Below are 27,538 nucleotides of genomic sequence, written 5' to 3' on the forward strand. Positions count from 1 at the left end.
TAGCTGCAAAGGCTTGAGAGCAGCTTTCTCCTGCCCCGCCTCTTGGGAGCTGGGGGCCTGGGAGCCCAGAACCAGCATCCCCTTCTCTGTGGCCGGTGCTTCTCTTCCTTCCCCCAGTGCTAATGGAACCTTATAAGTGGTGACCAGCTGGGTGTAGACAGGGAGGGAGCCTTGCTGCTCCATAAACTCACAGTTCAGGAAGAGGGAAGGCAGATGCAGCATTCACCCATCTTCTACGATCGTGACAGCTGAGTATGATTCTTAAGGCACAAAAACTGCATCAATGCTCCTACTTTATATGCTTGGTGCTTTTCCTATTTACTGGAAGGTCTAGCCTGGGTCACCTGGCAGCCAGAGCCAGTGGAAGTGGGTATGTGGCTGTGTGGAGGTGCGATGGGCAGCCTAGAAATACTGCAGACAGAGCCCCATGCATAAGTTTGGATCTGGTGCATTTGAAGTCCCCAAACCCAGAACTTGGAAATGATTGATGCTTTGTTTTGTTTGGTTGGTATTAGGAATTGAACCCATGCTTTACCACTGAGCTACATCCCCAGCTCTTTTTATTTTTTTATTTTTTGACACAGGGTCTCACCAAATTGCTGAGGTTGGCCTTGAACTTGTGTTCCTCCTGCCTCAACCTCCTGAGCAGCTGGGATTACAGGTGTGTGCCACCACCACACCTGTCAATTGACACACTTATACCCCTCACTCGCTTGGGAAGCAGCAGGAAAGAGCAAGCTCTGAGCAGAGGCAAGAGGTGGCAGGGAGCTTTGATGCTCCAAGGCCTCCCGTCGCATCCAAGGACATGATTCCTCCCCTGGCACCTGCCTTTTTTATTCCCAGTTAGGAAGCGTGCGAGTGCTTATTGGATACTTGGTGAAAGGCCCTGGGCTTATTCCAGGACACTTAAATGTGAGTTAAAACCAGGGGGATTACTGGGCAGGGCTGCCTTTCCTGTCCCAACTCTGGAGACATAGAGCAATCCAGGGGGTTCCTCTTTGGAAAGGGACAGTGCTTCTCTGGCCCAGGGCCAGCAGAGCCAAGCAAGGGACTGACTCCACTTCATTATACCCAGAGCCAGTGAGCTGCTGGCCCCTGGGGTGTGGCTGCACCAAAAGGGACCACTGTGAAGAAGTGACCAGGGTGTCAAAAAAGAGGGGGCTGGGGTGGGAGGCACAGGAGTGTGTAAGGGCCTGTGCTTTTCCGTGGCCACATTTTTTATTTTCTCGGGAATGGCATTTAGCACCCAGGGTGTCTGCTGTCAGCGCCCTTCCTCCCTGGGTGCTAGCCCGGGGTTGGCGCTGCATGAGTACCTGACCAGGCCTTCCTGCCCATCACACGGCCCTTTTTCCATTTGCAAAACTCCTCCCCTGGCTCCCCTGGGACTTTATCAATCTAAAGTCATAGTTGCTTCCCTACTAGGGAACTGTCTGGCTCTTGTTCCCACCGGCATTTGACAGTGATTTCAAAGTGGGTCTCACAGTAAGTGTGTTTTGACTCCATTGTTGCTTCTCCCTAATCAGATCTCCATGCTAAATAGATAACTGGCACCTACTTAGTAAGACACTACAACAGCTGCAACTTGCAGTTTTTGAGTGTGCTGTTCTGAGTGAAATGTCCTTTCTTAGCTGTGACACAGCCCCCACCCCCCCACCCCCGCCAGGCTATAGGAAGCTCTGGCCCTCTTCAGAGGCTCAGCTGGGGTTTCCCACCTCATGGAAGGGCCAGCTGCAGCACCACAGGATCTGTGTTCTCAGACATCAAAACTGGGCCTTGCTGAGCTCCAGGACCGAGGGGCATTAGTTCCTGATTTGGCAAGCGTGGCCTTGAAGGAGAATCCAGAGGGGAGGGCCTGTGAAGCCTGAGTTCTGCACAGCTCTGCCTGTGAGCCTTTGCCACTGAAGAGACGCAGGGAAGTGAGGGATTCCAGCTAAGAAGGAGTTTGCAGGAGTCCAGTGGGGTGGGCCGGCCTGAAGGGGCCCCATGAATTAAACTGTGTGCTAAAGACCCTGGGCCTGGGTCCCCTCCTGATGTCTCCTGAGTGACATGTGTAATACTGAGGTTCTGAGGGGTTGGGGGGAATGAGCAGGCCTGTATTAGCCACTGAGGATGAGTTGAAGGTGGCCCCACCCAGCTCTGTGGATTTTCTTTCTGCATTATGTCCCCAGAGAGAAATCTGCATGTTCTAGGACCAGTGGCAGGGTCTCTCTTCCTGCCCTCAGATAAAGCTGATGGCCTTCTGAGGCTGATATTAACCATGGCATGACCTGGCAGCAACACCTCCCTCCCCACCACCCCCTGCACCCCAAAGCTGAGGGGCTCAAATCAACAAGAAGGTGCTAGTTTTCTGGGTACTGTGCGTTGGTGGAGCTCACTGGGAATCCAGAGTCCCTGCAGCCGAGGCACAGGGGCACTTGCTGGTCCAGGTCAGGCTGGACGTGCACTGTGACTACACAGCCTTCAACCCGTCTTTTCAGCAGTAACAGTGATTTGGATGAAATGGGATTTTTAAAAAGAATCATGTTGTGACTCTAGTCCAGCCTCACCTGACAGATGAGGAAACTGAGGCAGGTAGTTAGGGTGGCAGGGGGAAAAAACAAGCCCAGACTGTGGAGCCAGGCCAGGACCTTCCCCCCTTAGCTCTGGACAGCCCAGAGGCCCCGACCAGGCAGCCCAGATGGAGGTATGTGAGGCTCCCTGCAAAGGTCACAGCCACTGTGATCCTGAAGAAGACCCCCAAGTTCAGGACCGTGTTCTCCAGGGTCCCTGGTCACCCAGGAGGAATCTCGGCAAGCAGGAACTGTCGGACCCACCCAGCTTTTTGCACCATTAGAAACCACCCATCTTAGGTGGGAGCAGTGGCACACGCCTGTAATCCCAGTGCCTCCGGAGGCTGAGACAGGATAATCTCAAGTTCAAAGCCAGCCTCTACAACGGCGGGGTGCTAAGCAGTTCATTGAGACCCTGTCTCTAAATAAAGTACAAAAATAGGGCTGGAGATGTGGCTCAGTGGTCAAGTGCCCCTGAGTTTAATCCCTGGTACAAAAAAAAAAAAAAAACCGCCAAGAAACCACCCATCTTTTGGCCTCTTCCCTGGGAGTCTTCATTTTCTCTCTCTTCTCCCCACCTCCCTCCCACCACCCCCTTTCTGAGTTTTTATAGCTTTATTGAGATACAATTAACCTACTATACAATTTACCAATTGAAAGTATTCTTAGTATATTCACAGTTTTTGCATTCATCACCACAAACTAACTTTATTCATCTTATTTATTTTGGGGATGATGATTCAACCCAGGGATGCTCTATCACTGAGCTATACCCCCAGCTCATTTTATTTTGAGACACTGAGGCTTGCCTTGAACTTGGCATCCTCCTGCCTCAGCCTCCTGAGTTGCTGGGATTAAAGGCCACAAATTAATTTCAGAATGTTTTTCATCCCTCTCCAAAAGAAATCCCCATATCCATCGACAGTCACTCCCCATTCCTCCCCAAGTCCTCTCTCCCTTCCACCTTAGGCAACTCTTCATCTACTTATTATCTTGATAATGTGCCTATTCTGGAAATGTCCTGTAAAGAGAATCATACATACAGTGTGTGTCTTGTGGCTGGCTTCTCTCACTCAGCGTGATGCTTTCTGGGTTTATCTGTGTCACACGCAGCCTGCGTTCGCACCTCATCTCTGCTTATTGCCCAGCAGATGTACGAAGAGCTGTTTTCTTTTCCTGTGTCTAGAAGTGGAATTACAGGGTTGTGTGATAACTCTACAGTTCACCTTCCAAGGAGCGCCAGACTGGTTTCCAAAGTGGCTACATTCCCACCCGCACTGTTTGAGGGTTCTACCTTCTGCACATCCTTGGTGATTCTTGTCATTATTCATGTTTTGTTTATAGTCACTTGGTAGGAAAAGTGCTCTCTCATTCTTTTTTCCATCATAGTTTTGATTTGCATCCTCAGTGATTTTATTGGTTATTTACTTATCTTCTTTGGAGAAATGTCTATTCAGATTCTTTGCTCATTTAAAAAAATTGAGTATGTTCTTTATATTTGCAAGTTTCTTATCACAAGTGCAGTTTGAAAAGATTTTCTCTCTTCTAGTGAATTGTTTCATTTCTTGATCATATTCTTTGAAGCACAAAGTTTCTAGTTTTGATGAAGTCCAACTTATTTGTTTATGTTGGTAGCTGTTATTGGTATCCTATTTTTTTTTAAAAAACCAAAGCCAAATCTAAGGTCATGAAGATTTACTGCCAAGTTTGTTTCCCAAGAGTTTTAGATATTGGTTCCACTTTAACTGTGTATATGGTGTGAGGGAGGGGTCCAGCTTCATTCTTTGGCATGGGGATATTAGTTCTAGCATGCTTGTCGCCCTTACCTGTGGTTTTTAAAAATGTTATTTCTTAGTGCCTGAAAGATACACTGATTATGCATCTTGCACTTATTTTTAAATTGTCACTTCATTTGAGCAGAATCCTGTTTACTTTTTCTCTTATTGAAAGTTGATATATGTAGAAACATTTTTGATTTCTTATCAGTCAGGAGGGATTAGACTGTGCTGCAATAACAAACAATTCAATCTCAGGGGTTTATTTCTCACTCATGCTTCAAGTCCAATACCAATGGGCAGGGAAGGCTCTACTCATCATGGTCACTCAGAGGACCTGGGCTGATAGAGGCCACCTCTAGACATAAACAAACTTTCATAGTTGCCAGGGCTGGGGAATACAATGTGGTGGCCAGATCATTGGCTCCTCGAGCTTCTATCTGTAATGCTGCAAGAAAATCACATGTTCTCATCTAACTTCAGAAGGTTTAGGCCGGTGCAAAGAACATTCCCACTAGCGGTGTTTGATGGTCCCATTTTCTCCCCATTCTTGACAACTCTTGTTATTGTCCATCTTTTTTGTTTATGGTCACTTAGTGGATGGAAAGTATATCTCATCCCCAAGGCTGACAACCAGAAATATTAATGATAATTCATTTCCTTGTAGTGTACTGAATGAAATCTGCCAATTTGGACTTTGTTATGCATCTCAAACTTTAAATCATCATTGTAAGAAAATGCCTTTGTAGATATTTCAAGACTGTTCTCTTAAACAAATGGTATCTAAATGATGAGAGTTTTTAGGTGTTTCTTGGTGGGTAGAATGAACACTTGAAATCCAGTTGTGTAGTTTGGGGCGAATTGTTTGACTTCTGAAATTTTGTCTTATCCTCTCTACAACGTCCTACTTGCAGGATGAGCAGCAGTGGGTGTGAATGGCCAGTGCAGCAGCAGGCAGGTAAAAGACATCTGGCAAACCATAGTTCCCTTCCTCCTCTACAACAGGATCCACTTCATAGGGTGCTCATCATGACCCCCTCAGCAGAGGTCAGAGCTGAGCTAACAACACACTGTATCTCCTTCAGGGGCAAAACCCATACTTATCTGGGTTCTGCCAAGTGGACTCCTAACTGGTCAAGTTTTCTTTTTCTCTATTTAAAAAAATTACCCAGGTACACTACAAAGTCCATAAAAATTCAGTGTAATAATTGGCTTGAGTCATAGGCATGCCTTACCCTTTCATTTTCTAGCTTTGAAGAGAAGAACACAAATATCCACAAGGAACAACCACCCACAGGCATTTGGTTCTAGCATGCCATCAGATCTTGAGCTGGCTTTGGAAGCATCCAGCTCGCCCAAATTTCTGTGCACAGTTCAAGGAGAGCGTTGGCCTCTGAGGTGCAGTGGTGACTCAAGAGTGGCAGGCCTTCCTGGAAGTAAAACAGGCAAGCTGAGGAATAGTAAGAGGAGATTCCCACTGGCTGCCCGAGAGGAAAGCCCCAGGCCTTCAACCCAATCCCTACACAGAAGGGCTCAGCCAGTGCCTGCCATGCTGCAGCAGCCAGGCTCCCAGCTGGCTCACATGCCTAGTGGACGTGGAACTGCTGCAAGAAGGGTGAGGTCATGGGTTCCCTGAGGCCCTCCTCAAACAGCTGGGGTACCCAGGGCCGTACTCTGCCCCAGCCATATTTTACCCAGGCACACTTTCCCATGTGAGAGACAGAAGAGATTGGAGATTCCTTTCTTTTGCTGGTCCAGATTGGATCTGCATCATCATCCCTGCACTCTAAAATATAAAGGCCCCCTGCCCCTTGTTCTCCCCTTTGGTCTTTGTTGCTGACAATCATTGAGAGCAATCCAACAGCTATCAGCTGAACACATAGTGTTTCCAGCATGAATTGAGCAGGTACCAGCATGAATAAGACTGTTTTTCTTAAGGATCTTAGGGCTATCTTGTTCTTAGCTAATGACTAACTTTTATTTAGGAAACTTATGAATGCATGAGATACAAATGGAAAGTGCACTTACCAAGTGTGCAGATCAGTGAGTTTCTACAAACTAAAACCAGTGCTTAGGTCAAGAATTAGAAATCCAGAAGCCATACCATACTCAAGCCTTTTCCCTACCCACAACCCTAAGGTATCCTGACTTAGTAAAGACAATAACAATAGAGAACTTTTACCAAGTGCAGGCACTATTACAAGTACTATATATCTATTGATTTAATTTCTTACCCCACAGATATAAAGGTGCAGGCAGAGGAGCACACAGGTAGCAAGTGGCCAAATCTGGCTTTGAAACTGGGCAGTTTTTCTCCAAAGTTGAAGTGTCCTTGACTACTACCCTTTTACTGCCTCTCCTAGAAATAAACTGATCCTGTATGGTATGCTGTACTAACAGAATTTCTGGTTCAATTCTCCTGAGAGTCAGGGAAGACCAGAGAGGGTGGTCAGGTTTGAAATCAGGCCTTCATCGAGGAGTTGAGAAGCAGAACTGGGAACCTGACAGGGTCCTGTGAGGTAATGGGAGGACAGGCAGGACCTGTTTAGAGCTGACCTGTTCAGAGCTGGTGGCCAGCCCCCAAGAGAGACCAGTCAGACCTGCATGCTTCCGGGCTCTGAGGCGTGGGCACAGAATGTCCTTCACTTGGCCTCTAAATGACGTTTCATTATTGGTTGTACAGGCTTAAGTGCTGTGCAAAATTTTGTGGTCGTTTTCCTGGGTGTGTCTGGGTAGGATCAAGAGACCGTGTTCTCATCTTTTAGACTAGGGCTTTAACAACCGATGTCAGAAAGGAGACAAATTTATTTTTAAAGACAATTGACATTATGAAGGAGGGGATGGGGGAGTGGGGGGCCTAAGATGTTCTCATCGCAGTCTGTATATGTCAAGCATTTTCTACATACAAGATCGTAAGTGATGACTTAATACCGGTGGGATACAAATGTTATTAGGGGAAGAACCGGTGGCGGTGTCCACTTGGGACGCCTGAGAGCTGAGGGGAGACAATGAGCCTTGATAGAGAGGTGTGACTTGGGCTAGTGGCAGAAGGCAAGAGAACCCCATGCAGAAGTGTCCAACTGAGCACAGCCGGTGCTAGAACTTTTAGATACCGATGTTAGGGAGCCTTGGACGCTCCTGAACTCCCCGGGGGCCGCAGGTCACTGCCGCTGCTGATCCGTCCTTGTCCTCCTCCCCGGATCAACTCCCGGGTCCCTAGGCATCCCGGTCAGTGCAGAGGCCCTTGCCACCTCCCGGGAGCTGCGCAGGCTCCTCGGGCCGTGGCGCCCTGCGCTCCCTCCTTCCCGCGCAGCTCTCAGCGCTCCTGGCTCGCTGCGCAGCGCCGGCTCCTCCCGCGGCTGCATTGCAGACGCCGCCGCCGCAGGGCGCGCCGGGGCCGCGCAAGCAGCCTCAGCCCGGGTATGCGGGGCCCCTGGGCGCAGGGCTCCAGCGCGGACCCGACGGCGCCGGCGCTGAGAGCCGGCTGGTCAGGCCGTGCGCGGCCCGAGCGAGGCCCTAGAAGGGCTCCAGGACGTCTCCCTAGAAGGCTCTGCGGCCGTCGGGCGGGGAAGTCGCCCCTGCCCTCGAGCGGACCTCGGCCACTCCCCTAGCGGGCTTTCCTTTATGTAGGTGAGCGGGCGGGCGAGTGAGCTAGGCGCGGGGTCGCCGGGGCGGCGTCTCAAGGGGCGGCAGGACCCCCTCCCTCCCGCCGGCGCCGCGCTCCGCCCGCACCCTCTGGGCCCGGCCCGGCCCGCCGCCGTCCAGCGCGGCGCCGCGCGGCTCGGGCGCAGTTCCGGCGCAGTCCCCTCGCGGAGCGGCTCCGCGCCCCACACCTGCCTCTGCCCGGCTCCGGGTGACGTCGTGCTCCCCTACTGGCCCGCGCGGCCAAGGGGGCGGAGCCAAGCCCGGTGAGCTCACCGCCGCGCCCCGCCATTGGTCGGGGCGTCGCACTCGGGCTGTGGCGGGGAGACGGCGGTACCCGGAGCCCTGCAAGTCGTTCCAGCTGCGGCGTGTGGAGTTCAGCGGGCTCAGGGCCGGGTCGGGCGGGGCCGGGCGGGGCGGACGAGCAGGAGAGAGCGGCTCGGCGCGAGCCTGACCGAGCGGTAGCCGTGCTCCCGAGTCCGAGTGAGTGCTTGCGGCGGGGTGAGGCGGCCGGGCGCGTGCGGGGTGAGGGCGGCGGCCGGCGGGGGCGCGCGGCGGGGGCGGGGCCGGCGCGGCGGGGGCGTGGGGAGCACGCGTGCTCGCGGGGCGGGGTGGGGCGCGTGTTTGTGCGAGGGGCGTGAGGGCCGAGCGTGAGGGAGCGGGCTGCGGCCACGCGTGACTCTGGCGCGCGAGGGAGCGAGGCCTGCGAGCGTGTTTACGAGCGGGAGGCAGCGGCGTGGGAGGCGCGGCTGAGGGGCGCGCGCGTTTCTGGCGCGAGTGGGGTGGGTGCTTGGCGCGAGCGTGCTCGGGGGCCGTGGGTTGGGGGGCGTGGATCTGGAGGGGGCCTGCGGGAGGAGTCGTTTGCGTGAGCGTTCGAGGTCGCGTGTGAGACACGCGTGCTCGGGGAGCGTGTGTGTGCCCCGACCGGGCCGTGGTTCCGAAGGCGTGAGCGTGGCTACTGGAGGGAGTGCGCTCCGGGCCAGTGTGCGTGGAGCGGCGTGAGATGAGCGCGACGGAGTGTTTGGGACGCGCGTGGGCACGCGGGGCGGGCTGCCGGGTGTGTTTCTGGAGCGGTGTGAAGGCGCGCGCGTGGTCGTGTGCGGGCGCGCGCGGGCGGGGCGCGGGCCCCTCCTGCCGCGGCCACTGCAGCCGCTGGCGTTTGGTGTGAGCGCTCCCTCCCGCTGCGCCGCCCGCCCGCGCAGCCTCCCCCGCGCCGAGCGCCACGGGGACAGCGGGGCGCCGAGCCGCTGGCCCCTTTGCGGGCCCAGGCGCCTGGGGACGGCCGTGGTTGAGAGCAGCCGGGAGGAGCGCAGGGACGCTTTGTTCTTCCTTGCGCAAAAGGCAGTTGGGAAAGTTGAGAGGAAAGGTTCCGAAGAACTTCCTGAGCTTGGCTCACCTGCAGTCCAGGGACAGGAGAGGACAGGACCAGCGCACCACGCAGATGGCTGGCTTGCACTTTAGGACCTTCTGCACTGATGGTGTCTCTGTTGATTAGTGCAGATACTAAAACCAGTTCTCTACAACTTGGGCATCAGAACAAATTTCTGAAAGAACAATATTCTTGTACATTATCTTCTTAATTGTCTCCTCAGGGAATGACAGTTTTAAAGTCCATTTTCTATTTTGTCCAGTGATACTTGATATGATTTCTATTGCTTATCCTGAAATATCTAATCAGGAAAGCCTACTGGGTAAACGTGAGAAGGGCTCTCAGATAGACGGAGCACCTCAGGTATGTGGTTGAATGCATTATATTTCGTCTGCCAGTAAGACCACACCCTGATAGTTCAAAACTGTGCTACCAACAAGTTTTGCCCTCTTTTGGTAAACTGTCTCCTTGACATAAAGGAGTTTTGTCTTATTGACTAAAGAAATCATTTATTGATTTTTGCTATAGAATCTGCTCAAGAACATGATAAAGAGAAGTGTTTTTAAGTAGCACAGAACATTTTTTCTGGTGTGTGTTTATAGGAAAGTAGTTATAAAAATGAAGATCAGAATTAGTTGGTAGCAAATAAGCTTGTTCCTTTTTTTCTTTGTTAGATTTAGGGATTAATAATGTTTACTCTTCTAGAAAATATTATTTATTTACAGAATATGTATTTCTCAAATAAATTTAGTTAGTAGTGATACAAGCAGAGACCTGTGAATTCCTAAGGATCCTGATTAGGTCATCCTGATTAATTGCAGTCTGGGTAATCCAATAGGAAATACAGTAATGCAGGAGTTAACAACATTGTGTGATTTTAGGATTTTTATCTTCTCTTTTGCTTTTGTGATATGCTCACAAACATTCTTTGATGCTTTTCTTAAGTCTTGTGTTCAGGACTGACCTGGGCCTTGCTGTCTAGAAGAGATGTCCCTGTGGCAGCGTATTCAGGGTCGTTGGGTTGGGTTGTTCCAGGTCTGGGTAACAGGTGGATTAGAATTCTTTCATATGAGAAAGATAGTAAAGTTAATTGGTTCACATAGCAAGGTTCCCTACTGAAAGACGTGAGGCTCTTAATGACAGCTGAGACACAAGGGTTTGATAAAAGAATCTTTGGCAATGCAAGAAATGTAAATTCGGGGGGATATAAATTTCCTCTGGGAACCATTGTAATTTTTCTGATGTTTTGATTATCGTTTTATGAACTTCTGAAGTTACAGAATTGTGCTTGTAGGCTGTCTTTTTAAAAACATTTAGAAAAAATTGTTAGTACATTTATATAAGCAACAACTTTAGGAATCACAGAAATTTATCAAAGACCCATTTCATTAAACTTGGCACAGTTCTTCAGATGAGTTCTTTTGCAGTGGTTTTCTGGGAGCCCTTTATGCAGCCTGAGCTGTGTGCACTTGCCCCTCATCCCTGCTGTTCATTGTGTGTCCACCCTGTTGTCTCACGTTAAAAGGGCTTTGCTTCCTCTGATTTAAAGTGATTTAATATTTGTATTCCGTTGATCTCTTCAAAAGGAGACTCTGAGTGGTGCCAGGTCTTCATTATTGAATATCAACTGGGCATTTGTCATAGTGAAGAAGCCTAATGTCCAGGAGCTTATTTCAGTTATGGATTTGTTTGTCAAAAAGCTTCTGATAACCAGCCACCGATGACATGGTTTGTTGGCATATACCTCAAGTTCAAAAAAGTGATTTAAGGGAGCTTTCTGAGAGGGATTATACAGCAATGCAAAATAAAATAAAAACATGAAAATAAAGGAGGATTGGGAAAAGGAAACTGAAGGTACAGGAAGAGAAATGGAGATACCAGTGAAGTCAGTGAACATTCATTTGTAAAATCTTACCTTGTAGTGGTCTGCCACAAGCTGTGTTTTAGGCTGTCTGGCAAATGTAGAAGAAGTGGTGTGTGGTTACTTTTATATCCCATGTAAGGTCTGACAGCTGTCAATTTTAAGTGATGATGGGAAAATTCCAAATGAGATGTGTTGAATTATATTAAGGACCACATGTTAAAATTAGCCCCATTTTACATTTAGGAAGTGCTGTTTAGCCTGCTAGGTGACACAACAGGTGTTATTACCTCATACCATGAGGACACTGTGCTCATAATTATGAAGCTCTGCAAGGTTAGGCTTTACCCTCTTCCTGAGTGAATTGCCCTGAAGTCAGTTGACCATCTTTTCTTTGCTGTTTTCCCAGGTGCCTCCATTTGGGTTAACACACAGCAGGCAGACGGGAGGTGCCTTTGCCATCAGGAAGCAAAGTCCACTGTCCAGCAGTATATAGCAGGTGGCTCTTTAAAGTCGTGATGAGATACCTCGCAAATAGAGGCTTTTAAAAAAATTGATTGGGTTGTCAGTATGATTTTTTTTGGTGCTTCAGTAAGGCTGCTTTCATGTACTAACTGAAATTTTAGTTTTGAAAGCATCATGGTACCTATCATTTGCCTAATTTCATCTTGTCTTATATACATTAAAAATAGGACAGTAGCCTTAAACGTATGTTGTGGCAAGATCAATCAGCACATTTTTAATCACCTACTGTATAGAAATTGCTAAGCAAATTATAATAATTAAATTGTAATTTGAAGAAGGTAAAGTATAGGAGTTTAAACAGGGTAAAGGTTATAGAAGTGAAATTGCTGATGATATACTTCTGTAATGTTTTTGTAATAGGCAATGTGGTGGTAAATCAAGAAAGTAATTTTCCCTTTGTCTTAAACTAGTACAAGTCGACCACTAGGATTAACCAGGCAGTCTCTCATTTTTCTCCCGGTCACCTTCCCGATGTCACTGCTTTCCAGGTCTTTCTTTTCTTGCGCCTCCTACCACATGCTCAGGATGTGCCCCCTCTGTTGCATTCAGGCCCTTGAATGTACTGTGCCCCACCGGCCCTGTCAAATTCTTCCTTCTCATTCTGTGTGCCTAGCTCAAGTCTTCCTGATTAAGGAAGCCTTTTCCCTCATCCCCTGGATCAGATCATGGCTCTTGGGGGTGGCAGCCAGGGCTGTGTCTCGACTGTATCCCCAGCACACCCGACATGGTGGAATCAGGGAGCCGGGGTTTCACAGATACGTTAGCTGACAGGTTACACAGCAAGCATGGTGCTACTTGTTGGAAAGAGCGAGAAGCTAGAAGTGAGATTGTTTCTTCAAGCCCAAGGCAAACCTGATCCTCCTTCCTGAGTTCAGTTGGTCCTGTCTCCTGTTAATGTGGACATAACACCTCACTTGATCGCCCCTTCAGGCCAGCTCAGGGCCTGTTGTAGGTTTGAGTTTTCACTTTGTGGTCTTGAGGTGGCCCTAAAAATCCTGGACGCTGTGCCAGTGTAAAATAGCTTAGGTCAGACACCTGGATCATCTTCCCAGACCTCTTAAGACCTGCTGGGAGCCTGCTGTCGAGGAATGTGCATGGGTTACAGCTGTTTTCCTCCATATTCTGCACTGGAACGGGCCTTGGGTTTAAGTTTCAGGTCGGCCGCTAACTGAACGAAATGAGAAATCTTAGGAAATTACCTTACTTCTCTGGATCTCATCCTTTACCTGTTTCTCAAATCTACTGGTGGCTCAGGAAATCAGTCAAGTGGGTCAGTACCAGTTTTTAAAATCAGAGTGCATCGCACATGGTAAGGGTAGATATTTGGGAAGCTTTTGTTTCAGAAATGTGTGTGTGTGTGTGTGTGTGTGTGTGTGTGTTTCTATGGAGTTCTTTTCCTTACAGTGAGTGGGCCACCGTCTAAAAATGTTGAAAGACATAGGAGTGGATGATTCTTAAATTCTCTTTTAGTTCCAGTGTTCCATAGTGATTCTCTTCTGTGGGAATTGTCATTGTTATGACATTGCATTTGGCAGGGACCCAAAGCCTGAAACAGTGAGGATACTTCTGTGTGTATGTGATTCAACAGCACAGATGGTCTCCAGCTAGGTGGGGGCTCAGCATACCTTTGTTGTCTTCCTGATTTCTTTGAGTAATCAACAGTGGATCAGGTTTCAAATAAGAATGGCAGCTTGTTTCTGCCATAATTTATCCCATGTTTTCTATAGAAGTCCTAATGACATTTAGTTTCTGCTACTAAGTATATTTAATGGTAGAGAATAACATTTTTTTCTGTATTTGTAAGTAGAAGTAGAACAGTTCTAGTTATTTAGCAAAAAGATCTACATGTCTGTTAAAAGACTGACTTGACAGCTTCCTTTCAGCTGCAAGTGACAAAATTACAACTCAAATTGACTTTTAATACCAAAGAGAATTTATGACTCTTATGAAGTCTAGATTCAGAGTTTTCTTCAGGTACAGTCGGTTCTAGGTGCTCAAGTGGTGTCTTCAGGAATCTCACCCTCTCTTGGCTGTCATCTCTGTAGATTTTATTCTCAGGCAGATGTTCCCAAACTGACAGCAAGGTGGCCTGCCTAAAATTTCAGGCTTACATTCTGCCAGTTTAGCAAATGTCTCCAGAAAGACAGCTCTTCTGTCCCAGTGGTTCCAGGAAATGCTCTCTTATTGGCCTGGCTTGAGTTATATGCCCAGCCACTTGAGTAAGAGGAGGTATATTCTCGTTAGCAACGACAAACTGGTACACTGACTCCTGGAGTCAAGAACTAAAGTCAGTACCACCTAAACTGAGCACAGAGCAAGAGTAGCTCCCTGTCTTAGTTGGGGCTTCTAAAACATTGCCAGGTAACAGGAAGTATTGGGGCCAGGAGTTCCCCACACTGCTCTCTGGGTATCTTGGTCCATTTTATGTTGCTATTAACATGGCAGACTGGGTTCCTTATAAAGAAAAAAGGTTAATTTTGGTCCAACCTTCGTTCTAGTTTAAGGTTGAGAAGCAATGTCTGGTGATGGTCTTGCTGGCATCTTAGGATGTCACACAGCAGGGACTGAGAAGTCCTCCAAAGCCTAGCCATCCATACCTGTTTTTACAGCAGAAAGTCCACTAATCCCATGAGTGGGTCAGCCATTCAGGAGGGCAGAACCCTAGTCACCTCTCCAGATTCCCACCTGGTGCCACCTCTCAGCATCCATGATGGAGATTACATTTCAGCATGAGTTTTGGAGTTGACAGACTGTATTCTAACCAGAACATTGGGTGACACTTACCATTCATCTATATGATTTTATTGAGGCCTTTGGTGGGCTGGAGTGGCTCCTGAGCTTAGCCTGGTGGGTAAAGAAGATGAGGAATAGTGTGGACCAAGAATTTCCCAAATCAGAAACTTAAAGTTCTTTTAAGCTGACTTTAGTTGCAGACTCCTGTGTGAACATCATTTACAGGAAATGCTTGTGAGTCTCCCATACTACACAAGGTCCAGGTGAGTTCAGGAGGCACCCTCCCTGCTCTCTGTTTGTAGTGTACATGAGTATATTAAGTTCAGGAAAGTCATGGAAATGAAATGTAATACATTTAGTTGCATTTAACCTAGTGCTTCCAGAACATCTTTGACATAGCATTTTGTTCTCATCATCTACTGATCAACATCTCATGGACAGTGTTCTATAGAGTGCTGTTGGGGAAACTCTTCACAGACCAGTCCCCACAAAATCATTCTGAGCCTGGGATCCGTGAGTCTGTGAGTCCCCTAAAATTAAATGCACGTGTGTGGTATTCTAGGAAAGGATTTATAGTTTTTATCACTGTCAATGAGCCTATGCACAGATGGGTTCTTTTCTAGGAGGAAGTCCTTTTCCCTGTGTCTGCACATGGAAATTGCTCAGTGGGCAGTCTCAGGTGGTATACAGGGAAGAAGCCAAATTGTAAACAGGGCCAACCATTCATTTGTTGTTGAATAGATTAAAAATCTGGCAATTATTCTCTTTCCACCAAGGATGTGGAAAGAAATTACCTATGCAGGACAAAACACCAGAAACATTACCAATCATCACATTGTTTTATTGCAGTAAGAGGCTTAAAGTTAAGGGCCACTGACCTGCAGAAGAGAAGCCACTTGAATCACTCAGTGATAAACAACTTAAAGCCAGCTAAATATGGGAAGCTTTCCTTCAAGAGACTTTAAAACATTCAAATCATCTGCATTTAAGAACCAGGTTCACCAGAGTACTGTTCAACAAAAAGTTGATAGTAGACCTGCATTCCTCTGAATAGTCTGATTTACCCTTGACTTAAGCCACAGTGTCAGAGGGTGCGGAAGCTGAGCCACATGGAATATCTGATGGATTGCTCGTCTGCAGTGGTGCTTTGGTGTTCTTTAATCCCAAGCAGGAATAGTCCTCTGGAACTCAGCACTACCTTTATTGCAAGGATGTCGACTCACAGCACACTTCTATATTTTTTAGACACCTCAAACAGGCATGTCTGGATCCAGGCTTGTTTCTAGTTAAGCAAGAGCAGGGAGGTGAAATAAAGAGGTTTAGGGGAACTGGATTGAGAACTGGAGGAAAAGTAGGAAACAGGGAGGAAGGGTGAATGAAGGAGACAAGGATGGGTGAAGAGAGGACAGTGCCCACTGAACCTGTTATTAACTTTTTGATTCATGATAGAAATGCTCCCTAAACCTGTAGACCCACCATACTCTGAGTAAATGACTCAGGAGGCCCACGCTGAGAGGCCCGCCACTAGGAGAGCAGGACAGAACAGCTCCCACAGCTGCATGAAGTCAAGGTGCATCCCACTTGAATGCAAAACACTGTGTTTTTCGTTTTTCTACCCTATCCGAAGGATTAGGCCTCAGTAATACATTTGTCCAAACCTCCCTGCTTTGAAATTTGCATTGGAAGACCACACTGGTCTAGGGGTCGAAGGCTAACAGGACATGTGATACTTAAGTTACTCCTTCCAGGCTCACAGTGTGGAAGTGAGTACCCTGCAGATTTGGGATGTCTCCTTGATGTGTTTTAGAATTTTAAAAATATTTATTCTATATCAGAAAGGCTTGCAGTGAATTATGAAATAATATTTTCAAATCATGTTATATATTAGGACTTATTTATATATATTTTAGGGAATATAGCTGTTCCTTTTAAAATATATGCATTTCCATCTATTACGTTGGAATTTTATCTATATTCTGGATTTTACAAAATTTTATAGCATTATGGGAAAAATAGTTTATTATGCTTTGCATTGTGGAATAGAATTATGTCTATGCAGAATCCACTGTTTATGAAAAACAGACATTTTTGGAACATCTTGGAATTTAACACTCAGCGTTCGCAAGATGGCTGAGAACGTCTGTGCAGATGGCACCCCACAGTTAGCTCTGATGCAGAGCCTCACCAGCCCAGACCTGAACAGCAAGTGGAGAAACCATTAGAGGACTTTTCCAACCATCATCCTGAGATCATGGTTTCTCAGTCAGGCATTGAAAACCACCAGGAACTCACAACGGACAGATCTCGAATGAGTAGAAGTGTTAGCTAGAAGCAGCTGGGATCATGTCACTACTTGTCTCAGGTACGGGTTACACATCTTCCTGGCAGTCTTCTGTTTTACTGAGGTTTCAGTCTCCACCCTGGCCTGCCCTCCCCATTGTCCCCACCCTGATCTCGTGGAGCACCACAAGGTAAAGACCACCAGTTTAAAGTGTGTCTCTGTCGCCTCAGGCGGGTGAGTGGTGGGGCAGGTGGGTGGTTGGCCGGTTGGTTTTCAAGTGCCTAGTTCTTGGTGTGTGTTTGGAGGATGGGGTAGAGGGTGGCTGGGTGAGAAAAGAAGAAACTACTTTTAATAACTTGACTAGAAAAAAAGAATATCCCAGAAATGACTAATGGAAATAAATACTTTGTTCCACATGGTGTCCTTTACCTTGTCCCTGTGGAAGCTCACGTCTTGTATTTCTTTTTTTTTTTTTTAAAGAGAGAGAGAGAGGAGAGAGAGAGAGAGAATTTTTTAATATTTATTTTTTAGTTCTCGGTGGACACAACATCTTTGTTGGTATGTGGTGCTGAGGATCGAACCCGGGCCGCACACATGCTAAGCGAGCGCGCTACCGCTTGAGCCACATCCCCAGCCCCCACGTCTTGTATTTCAAGTGGACGAAATTCACTCTTATTCACCAGATATTTCTTGAGGCCCTTCGATGTGACAGGTGTCCTGCTAGATATCAGGAGTTTAGCGGTGACCAAGATGGACAGAACTACTGGCCTCCAAGGCAACAAGTTCTCTTTGTTCGTGTGTGCAAGACTTCAGTTCTTCAAGTAAGGGCTTCTACCTTTGATTTTTGGAGCCCTGTGGCTAATACAACTTGAGTGTCTTGGTTGTTGACTCCCTAGAATGCCAGCTCTGGTGGCAGGTGTCAGTAAATTTGTGTGGAATGCCTCTGTTCTGGCCCTCATTCTCCATATTATCCCTAACAAATCTAAGAGACTTTTGATAGCGGTGGGCACCACAGCAGAGCCTGCTGTGGTACTTAGTTAATACACGCACGCCTCCTGACAACGCCTATGTGTTTCCTCATCTCAAATGTTTTCCATTCCTAAGCATCAGGTCTCTTGCTCTCCGTTTTCCTTTGTACAATCATTTCAATTTCCTTGCACCTTCACATCTCCATGTCCAGGCCAGATTGTTCATCTGTGTCTTGGTGGCAGCATGTGTTCCCATTCTTTTTGCAGCCATTTCACTTACTTTAGAATGTCTCTTTCATTTTTGTTTTTTTAAAGAGAGAGGAGAGAGTTTTTTAATATTTATTTTTCAGTTTTCGGCAGACACAACATCTTTATTTTACGTGGTGCTAAGAATTGAACCCAGTGCCCCGCGCATGCCAGGCAAGTGTGTTACTGCTTGAGCCACTCTAATATGTCTTATTTTTTAGATATACTGAAACTATTTAGGATGCTTTCCTCCAAATTGGTTGCTTTTTGAAGTTAGCAGACCGGCATTTTTTGTTTTTTGATATACTGTATAAAGGTGGGTGCAAGCTCTGCCCTGGAGTTCCTGGCCTCTTTTGTACCCCTGTTAATCATCTGCTGTTTGACTGCCTTTAGCTCCTGTTGGATTTGTTCCTGCATTGATAGCAACACTGGCTCCTGCATAATCCGGGGTGTTCTTGCGCACTTACTGCTGTCTCTCAGTGGCCGGGCTTCTTGGACATCCCACTAAGCCTTTGTGTCCTTGGAGAATAGGTCTGAGCATTTTTCCCTCATATACCTCCAACTGGTACTAAAAGGTTTCACATGAAAAGTCATTGTGAGATGCTTTGTTGTCCTTGAAACATTTTGTCTGCAAAGTGCTGTTATTCGGTCATTAAGAGTTGCATCCCAAGTGATTCTTCCAGACAGGTCTAAGGCTCTGAGTTTTAAGAATAGTGTAAAACAAAGACCCAGGAGGGCTGGGGATGTGGCTCAAGCTGTAGCGCGCTCGCCTGGCATGCATGCGGCCCGGGTTCGATCCTCTCAGCACCACATACCAACAAAGATGTTGTGTCCGCCGAAAACTAAAAAATAAATATTAAAAAATTCTCTCTCTCTCTCTCTCTCTCTCTCTCTCTCTCTCTCTCTCTCTCTCTCTCTCTTTAAAAAAAAAAAAAAAAAAAAAAGACCCAGGAGAAGAAAAATGAGTCCAAATTCTTACAAATGAAGAAGTCTGAGAAGGATGGCTACTTTTCATTTCCAGTGTTTTGGTACTTGGAGAGTTTTTAGAAAGTGGAGTATGGCAGTTTTTCCTGAGGCTAAATTTAGCCCTTGCTGTGGAAAATCAGAGTGGTACAGCCTGTGCCTCGTCTCCGGCTAGCCCTTACCCTTTCCTCTGCACTTGGACATCTTAAAGGGCTTGCAGGGGAGCAGCAGCTTAATGGGCTCTAGTGGACCCATTTATTCTGGGAAGGAATTAAGTGACTTCATTTTCCCTGTCTTTCTGAGCTTCCTAAAAAATTTAGGAGACGTCCTAAACAGCAATTACAGTTCTCTACAGGAATAGCTCCAGTCCGGCCTCCTCCTGCCTCATCAGCTCTTCCTGCCAGTGCAGCCAAGGGCTGTAAATGGCATGAGAGATGGCCTCTCGCTCCCAGGCCAAATAGCAACAGGAGGCACATGTGCACTTGAGCTACAAATAACGCGTTTTAAAATAGCAGATGGTATTTGACGATTGCTCCTTCATTCATTTACCTGCCAAGGCTCAACTTTCTCTTCTACTCTGGCAATAGGACCTGCGGTGGCTCAGCTCACACAGTCATACGACAGGGCTTGTTTGAAGATACTGTGCATTACTGGTTGCTGGCTCTGAGGTCCGTGCAGGCTTTCTGAGGCTGTTCTAGAGAATGAGTCTTTTGTTTAGCACAATTGAAATTTCATGTTTGTACAACAATTTAACCTGTCAGACTTGTTAAAAACTTCTGTAACTAATTATATATGCTCCTTTTACTAAAATGTGCTGCCAGTCATTTATATTCTGAACATCCCATTTTGCCAGTGAACAGGGATCTGTATTTTTCAGGTGCAGCTCAGTGGCTGAAGGGAAGTGACATTGCTGGGAAATTCAGGTTTGTCTGTGAAGATGTTAGATATTCCAGCTTTGCTGCCAGAAGATAAGCCAAAACACCGTTGTTACATAATTTCCTTACCTAAGCTGAAGTTCGATGACAGCCAGCCAAGTAAACTCAAGCATTTTCTCACCTGTTTTCCAAGCCAGCTCTATTGTGTCTTGATCATTTCTACCACTCTCCTCCACACGGAACAAGTGGTAACCTACTGATTGGTGCACAAGTTAGCTGTCCACTGTGCACAGTGGAGATTGCAAAGTCCATGGCCCATCAATAAGTGACCTGTATGATAAATAGGCTTCCACATGTGTAAGTTAGAAAGCAACATTCCATGCACACATGCCAGGGACACAAGCCAAGGGCCCTTCTTTCAAAGTGTCCACTGTCTAGTGTCGAGTGTGTGTGTGGGGGGGTGACACAGAGGACATAACCATACATTTCTTTGCTAAACACTGTGAGAACAGAGTGCAAGACATAGCAGGATAATTGCCTATCGTGGAAAGAACATCAGCTTAGAATTCAGCTGTCTCTGGCTCTGCCCTGTACTTACAAGCTGAGTGACCTTGAGTGTGTAACAGATTTTCTGAGCCTCAACTTTTTCCTCTGTGAAATGAGGAGGAAAATCTTAGTTATTTTGAATATCAGAAATAATACACAGAGAGTGAATGTTTACACAGATGCTCAGTGGCAGCTCAGCTGCTATTAATAATACTATTTTTTTAAATTTTAATAATACTATTGAAGTGGTGTTTGAGCCACACTCTAAAGGATAAGAAGCTAACCAGGTGGACATGGGGAAAGGTTGGTAAGATCCAAAGGCATGGAAAATTCCCGGTGGGTTTGGAGAACAGGAATTATGAAAAGAGAGAACCCTGAAAACGGATAGTAGCTAAAGAGCATGCCATACCACACCAGTTTTAAGTTTATTTTATAGATTCAGAGGAAGGGATTTAATTTTTTAAACTAAATTATCTGATATAATGTCATGCACCACCTCACACAGCATTACCCAATACAGCCAAGAAAATGAACAGCCTCCAAGATTTAAAGTGAGTGTTCAAAACCTAGAGGAAGCAGGCGGTGCTGCTGGGTGCCAAGTGCCTGGGAAGTCTGTCTTGGCGTAGACACTTCTTACTCAAAACAGATGCCCAAACACTTGGGATTCTCCACTTTTACAGCAGTAAGCTCCACCTTTCTAAACTTAGAACATACTGTGGGTGTCTGATTTCCTGAAATTTTTCTGTCTTTTAAAACTTTGGTGGTACTAAGGAATTTTGAACATGTAAGGGAATGTTAATTTGCCACATTTTAAAATGCATCCCTTCAAGAGTCAGAAATACCTGTGAATGCTCAGTGAACCACGTGTTGACTCTTAGGCCAGTGGGTGGTTGGGCACTCTCTCTTCATCTTCCTCTTGATCTTTGTAATGCTCAATGCCATCTGGGTTATAAATGTTTTCTTTATTTTTTCTTATGTCATTGAAAATCACAAGAACTGGGGTATAACTGTAATTGGATATGCTGCTCTACCCTGTATCTGCCTTTGAGAGTCAAAAATTAGGCTGACAGTTTTCTTTTTCTGTAGTTTAGTGCATCCAAAAGATTTGGGTTTTTTGGGGGGGTTGTTTATTTATTTTTTTTAATTAAATTGGCTTATTGTGTCTAGGTAACATGCTATTGCTTTTAATCCTCATTTTTCTATATTTGAAATGTTACCAGAAGGCTAAGTACTGCAATTCTGTATTCGAATCAGAGACACTGTGACCCGGAGTGTCAAGAAAATATATGAGTTCATTCTGATGTAAATAAGTGATTAAATGGAGAAGGACATATCTCCTTTCAGGAGAACTCCGAATAGCATATGTAGATGTCCCCATCCATGACTCGGAGCTTAGTTCCCCTCCCTGTCCCTATGGGTCACACTGAGTAACTTACCATGGCTCCTGTGGTTGTCCACTGTGTCATTGTTGCCTAGTCTAGAAATGGTGCTTCCACAAAAAGGATGCAGAATGAATCATGAGCCAGTTGCCACCAAGCCAACAGAATTCTTTACTTTTTGCCTTGGGCATTGGTACGTGCATCTTGAAGGCAGTGGAGGAACAATTGTGTGGTGGTTGAAGGAATCCTTCCCATTCCCTGAATCCAAGCAGGTAAATACAGAAATGCAGGGGCAAAGACAGACCTTGGGAACTGATCCCCTTCAGTCAGCTAAGTAAAGGAAAAACACAAATCATAAGGTGCAGCAGGAATGGTAGCATAGAGCAGAGTGGTTGTAGGGGCTGCTGCTGCTGCTGCTGCTGCTGGCCATGTCCACGATTTAAGAACCACTGCCCCAAGACCCAGCCTGTTTCCTGAGTGAACAATGACTCCTCTCTCCTGAGCCCAAGTACTTGTTCAAGCCTGATCCAAGAACCAGCTGCTCCGAGGGAAGCATAGAGTCCTACCCAACAAGGAATGGATCACACCCACAGGCAGCTCCTCCTGTTGCCCTCTCGCCAGAGCACCTAGTGTAAACATAGCACTTGTATTTCTATTTTCTTGGGCAAGATGCTCAAGGTGATTGGTGTCCATCTCTGGACAACTTGTCTGTCATCTGCACACATTCGGTAGGATGTCACATGTGCCACTAGGAGGAGACCCGTACAGCTCTTCCCTGAGGTCTGGTGTGGAGGCAAACAGTGTTTTCTGTGGCAGAGGGGTGACTCATTTCCTACCACGGAAATAAGAACAGGACTCTCAGGACTGTTGGGTGGAAGGTAGGGAGCAGACCACTGACCTCCTTGGCTGGATCATCTGGAGTCTCTTGGGGCCTTTGATTACGTGACTTCTGGTTCTCATGGTAGAAGAGTCAGTGGTCTCTCTCAAAATTGGCTTTGTTTGTGGCATCATGGGTGAGAATTGGAGCCAAATTAGTCAGTCCCCTTATATCTATACATCATTTCCTCTGCCTCACATAGGAGTTTAAATATGTAGGTTCATCCAGGTTGCAGGAATTATTTGTTAGCAACTGAGGGCAGGGATTTTCACTAGTGGATGCTCTCCAGTGCCTTGCACATAGGTGTTCAATATATATTTGTGCTTAAGTAAATCTTGAAAAAGTGCTTTTTTTTTTTTTTACTCTATTGTATAAACAGAATTTCTAGAAATTTTACTTCTAAGTCACCATTTCTTCAGCCCAAATCACACCCTGCATACTTCAGAGTACATACGCTTTTCTTTCCATCTAACTAAGGAGCCCAGCCAGGCCGCACTCAGAGGAGGGAGGTGTGTTGGAGTCTCTGGTTCTCAGCACTGAGAAAAGGCCTGCACTCTCAGGGGTGTTGGCTCAGTCACTTCCCTCTGAGATCAGCGTCTTATTGTAATTATCACTCCCTTCTGCTTTTGGAATTGAGGCTCAGAGATGCTGTTATGCTGATGACAGTTTTGTTGAGAGGCACATAATTGCTTTTGAGCATCAAGTGCTACTCAAAGGCGCTTACTGTGTGAGGTGCTGCCTGCACAGCATGGGGGGGTGGGTGCAGCTGGGAAGGAAGGCCAGTGAACTCTGTGGCAGTCCTGGAGCCATTGTTGTGACTACTGGAGTAGTAGGCGGTGCCGCCCTGCCTGGGTAACCTCGGGGGCTTATTTCTGCAGTGTCTGCCCAGTGGGAGAATGGAGGGACCACTCACAGTGCACTGCAGCTCTGCCCAAACAAAGCCGCCTGCCTGGCAGAGGCAGCTGGGGAGAGCCTTCCGCCCTGTGCCTGCCATGGCCGCTCTGCTTCACTGTGCTCTGAAATGAGCAGTAGGCACCAGGAACTATGGAGTAGCTACAAGATCTCAGGCCTGCAGGAGACGGGCAGCCGGTTGGTGGCTGTTGAGACGCAGAGTTAGTCCAGGCTGTTTCGGCCTGACAGAGGTTTCTCGGTCCCCTCTGAATGGTGGTCTGGCGTCACTCTGAATAAGCTAGAGAATTCGCTTGGGCTCACACTGCTTGGAATTGAGCTTTAGCTGAGGAGTGAGTTTTCAGTGTTCAGCTGGCTTTAGGCGAAGAAGGCTTCTCCTGTGAGGTTTTCGGATTCCTGATGTTTTCCACTAGTGGCCACGTAGGGCCCCCCTCCTCCACAAAAAGTCTTAACTGGGCTTCTCCAGAAATCTTCACCGTGACTGATTTTAGGACTGTCAGTAAGAGTCTCTACAAAAGAGTTCAATGTAGATAAACTCCCTACTTTCATATTGCCCACTTTTACTTGGCCATTGGCCGGGAAGAAATCACCACTCCAGGTGCTGGACAGCCCCTCACTAGGTTTTCACAAATGTATCTAGTATAGTAGTTTGTAGAAATGTGTAAATAAGCCTCTGGTCTTGAGCTGGGCTTCACACAGATGACTACATTTCCAAGATAAGATAAGTTACCAACTGGGCTCCCTGGTAACAGCTGGCAGAGGGAGGAAACAAAGGGGAGCCGCTCTCCCTTCTCAGGTGTGGTCCTTGAAGGGTTAATTTGCCCAGAACAGTGAAAGAAAAAGCTGCTTTTATGTGAACTTCTGCAGACTCTGAACTTCTGAGCCCCTCCCCTTAATGCTGGTTATAAAATTCTGAAACTACCTGAACCCATGAACTTGGGGTTCAGGGGATTGATTGATTACAGCAGAAGCTGTGCCCTCTGAACCTGGCTGCAGCCAAATAAAACTGTTTCCTGCTGTCTTTGGTGCCTTGCCTTGTCTGTCCCTACAACAGTCACAGGGTAAAAATGGCCACAGGCAGATGACCACAGGAAAAATTTATTCCAAGTTGTTAACATGCTGTTTGCCTGTATTTAACATTGTGTGTGAAATTGGAACAAAGATGTTATTTTGACTTTAAAAGAGGATTTTTCTTTCAGTATTGTTCCTGGAGAAATAAGGATTCTTGAAAACAGTACCTTGTTTGTGTGGCTTGTGATATAAAATTGATTTGCTGTTAAGTCAGTGCTGGGAATTGCCTGCAGAAAGGGTATTTCCTATGTGTTTACCTAGCTGAGCCTCCTGGAAAGAGAGTACCTTTGTCCCCTAGGTGGGACAAAGTGCCTGTGCCCCTTCCCTCTTAAAAACTCTTCATTCCTGTTGTCATGTGAAGGTTAAACTGGGTCCTAGAGACACACAGATGAGCTACCCTCTCATGCCTCACTTACCTCAGGTGATGGTTTAGAGTCTGAGCCCCTGAGGGCAAACAAGGGAGGGCTGCAGGAGGCTCCTGCAAGGGGTGGCCTTGCCCTTCCTTCTCATTCACATGCAGTGGTCACTTTGCCCTCTGGTTTTGGTGTCTGTGGCCTGGATGGTGAGGAACACTGACCCAGGTGGCTCCTTCCTTCACTCAGAGGGCAGGTCTTGAAAGTAGTGTGCCAGTAGCAGCGTGAGAAGCTGTCATCACAGCTCTTCAGTTGCTAAAGATGATGGTGGCTAGCCCGCTGAACCTGGGAGGTGGCGTGCTCTGAGTTCTCAAGCAGTTCTCTGCTGGCCCTTTCCAGAGCGGAGGAAGCTGAGGCACCAGAAGTTTTGTTTGAGTTGTGCAGTTATCATAAGGCAGAGCCAGGGTTCTGGGCAGCTGTGCCCTGTTTAGTTTGTGCCCACTTCTCCAACCCTTTGCTCTCCCTGTCATTGTCAGCTACCAGACACCCTGGTCCTCTAGTGACGTACCTCAGGGCCTTTGCATTTGTCCCACTTCTGGTCCATTCCAGTGTTACTTTCCTGACTGACTGAAGTTCTGCCCCCACCTGTTGCTCTTTATCGCATCTTCCTGCTTCCCTGCTTTTCCCAGTCTGCCTATCAGAGCAGGAGGTGGCCGCCTCGGTCTGTTCACTGACAAGGTGGATGTGTGCTTGTGTGTGCATGAACCCGTGGGCGAAGATGTGTGAAGATGCAGGTGCGTATGTTCTGGTCTTGGCTCATGGCATGGAACCTCAGCTCATCTCTTGAGTTGTAGTCCAAGCTCCAACAGTGATGTCTTCGTTTTTCTCAAGTGGAGGTGAAGTACTTGTGTGTGTTTGACAGAAATAGGTGTTAAAAGAAACATGTAAGAATCCTAGGTAGTGAAAGAAACAAGTAAGAATCCTAGGTAGTGAAAGAAACATGTAAGAATCCTAGGTAGTGAATGATACAGTCTCTAGAATGTAGCATAACAGCTATAGCCTGGCTCGGGAAACTTTTTTTTAGTTTGTTGTAAAAACTCATTGCTTGGACAAGGCAGATAGTACTGTTTTCTGGTATCGATAGCTCCTCCTCTCCTGCACCACCACTTCTCCACTAGTGCTTGTTAAATGATAGTCACTTGGCATGTTCACCCCAGGGCATGCTCCCAGATCCCTTCAAGGTAGTTGTTGGGAATTTGACAGAGATGGAGTGACAGAAAACCAAAAGCAGGATCTTTGACACAAAGGGATTTTCTGTGCTTTTGGCTGGGAACTTCAGCCTGCCATAGATGTCAGTCTTCGGTTGGGGTCATCTCTGTACTGGGGACCTGGCCTGAACAGTGATCCCTGATTGGGAGAGTTACTGATAGCCTTTTGGATGCCAGTCCTGCAAGCTGGCACAGACCATGGGTCAAGTGCTTTTCTTCCAGAACACAACCTCACTCCTCCTCCTGTCCTGTCCTAGATAACCAGTTCAGGATGTCCATCCTGGAGCGACTGGAGCAGATGGAAAGGAGGATGGCCGAGATGACGGGCTCCCAGCAGCACAAACAGGCCAGCGGAGGAGGCAGCAGCGGAGGTGGCAACGGGAGTGGGACTGCAGGGAGTCCAGCTCAGGTAGGAACCTGTGCTGTCCATCTCCCACTCAGTTAGTGTCTTGTTGACACGGGAGCCAATCCCGGCCCCTCCCCTGCACAGATGGCATTCCGGTACTGAACTCCTGAGTGTCATGAAGGTAGCCTTAGAGCTGAGGGGCTTCTCACTTGCTTCCTCCCTAATCTTCAGATTGTTTTTACTGGTCTCAGAATTCACTACTGGCCCCTGGCAGCAGGATTGAGGGCATCAGTTCAGAAGGAGGCTGGTTGGTGACTCTGATCTGCTTGGGCTCAGAATCAGTCTCTGTCTTAAAGATGAGCCTAAAAGATAATTCAGTAATTCATAAGCCTCAAGAAGACCATGTGGAAAGGGCCCAGGACATTCTCTGGAATCATCGTTCAGCATGCAGTAACACTGTACGTGAGAGTGTCTTTCACGTCATCTTTTCAGCAGTTGCATGAGGAGCGTACCAAGTGCAGGGAAATTACCAAATATTAGTTTGGTTCTCTTGGTCTTGAAGCTTTGTATATGAGTCACTTAGGAACTTCAATTCTCGGATGGCTCCGAGCTAGAAACTTTCCCAAAAGACCTCATGACAAAGTTAAAAGCCCTGGTAGTGTTTCTTCCCTTCACTATTCAGTTGCTGCCTGAAGACCTCAAATAACCCCCCCTTCTTGCTCTTCAAGATGAATGAGGATTTCTTTTGCAGAATTCTCACTTTTAAGTGAATATTTTCCACTTTGTAATCCTTATGAATATCAAGTATTTGTGATATTTTTAATAACAGATGAAAGAAAAGCATAGTATTCCATACCCAAAACTCTTCTCTTAAATTTTCTTCTAATTTCTCCTCTGTCTTCACAAAAAGTGGAAAGAAGAGTCTTGGCACATTGTAAATTCTTGTGAAGGCCAAGATAGCTCCTTTTTCCCTGAATTACTAAGTGTTATAAAGAAAGCGAT

The 27,538-nt window shown here is 46.9% G+C and overlaps 1 protein-coding gene across 19 annotated transcripts in view; it reads left to right on the plus strand.

The window, feature by feature from the left end:
* Camta1 (calmodulin binding transcription activator 1) overlaps positions 1-27,538 on the plus strand; it is a 756,735-nt gene that overhangs the window by 699,005 nt on the left and 30,192 nt on the right. For all 19 annotated transcript variants that reach the window (XM_078025166.1, XM_078025165.1, XM_078025169.1 and 16 more), the window contains one exon: positions 26,448-26,599. In XM_078025166.1, the coding sequence (XP_077881292.1) occupies positions 26,448-26,599 (152 nt within the window). The remainder of the gene's footprint in view (positions 1-26,447; positions 26,600-27,538) is intronic.

This window comes from Ictidomys tridecemlineatus, chromosome 11 (genome assembly GCF_052094955.1).
Source record: "Ictidomys tridecemlineatus isolate mIctTri1 chromosome 11, mIctTri1.hap1, whole genome shotgun sequence".
In the NCBI taxonomy this organism is placed as follows: domain Eukaryota; kingdom Metazoa; phylum Chordata; class Mammalia; order Rodentia; family Sciuridae; genus Ictidomys; species Ictidomys tridecemlineatus.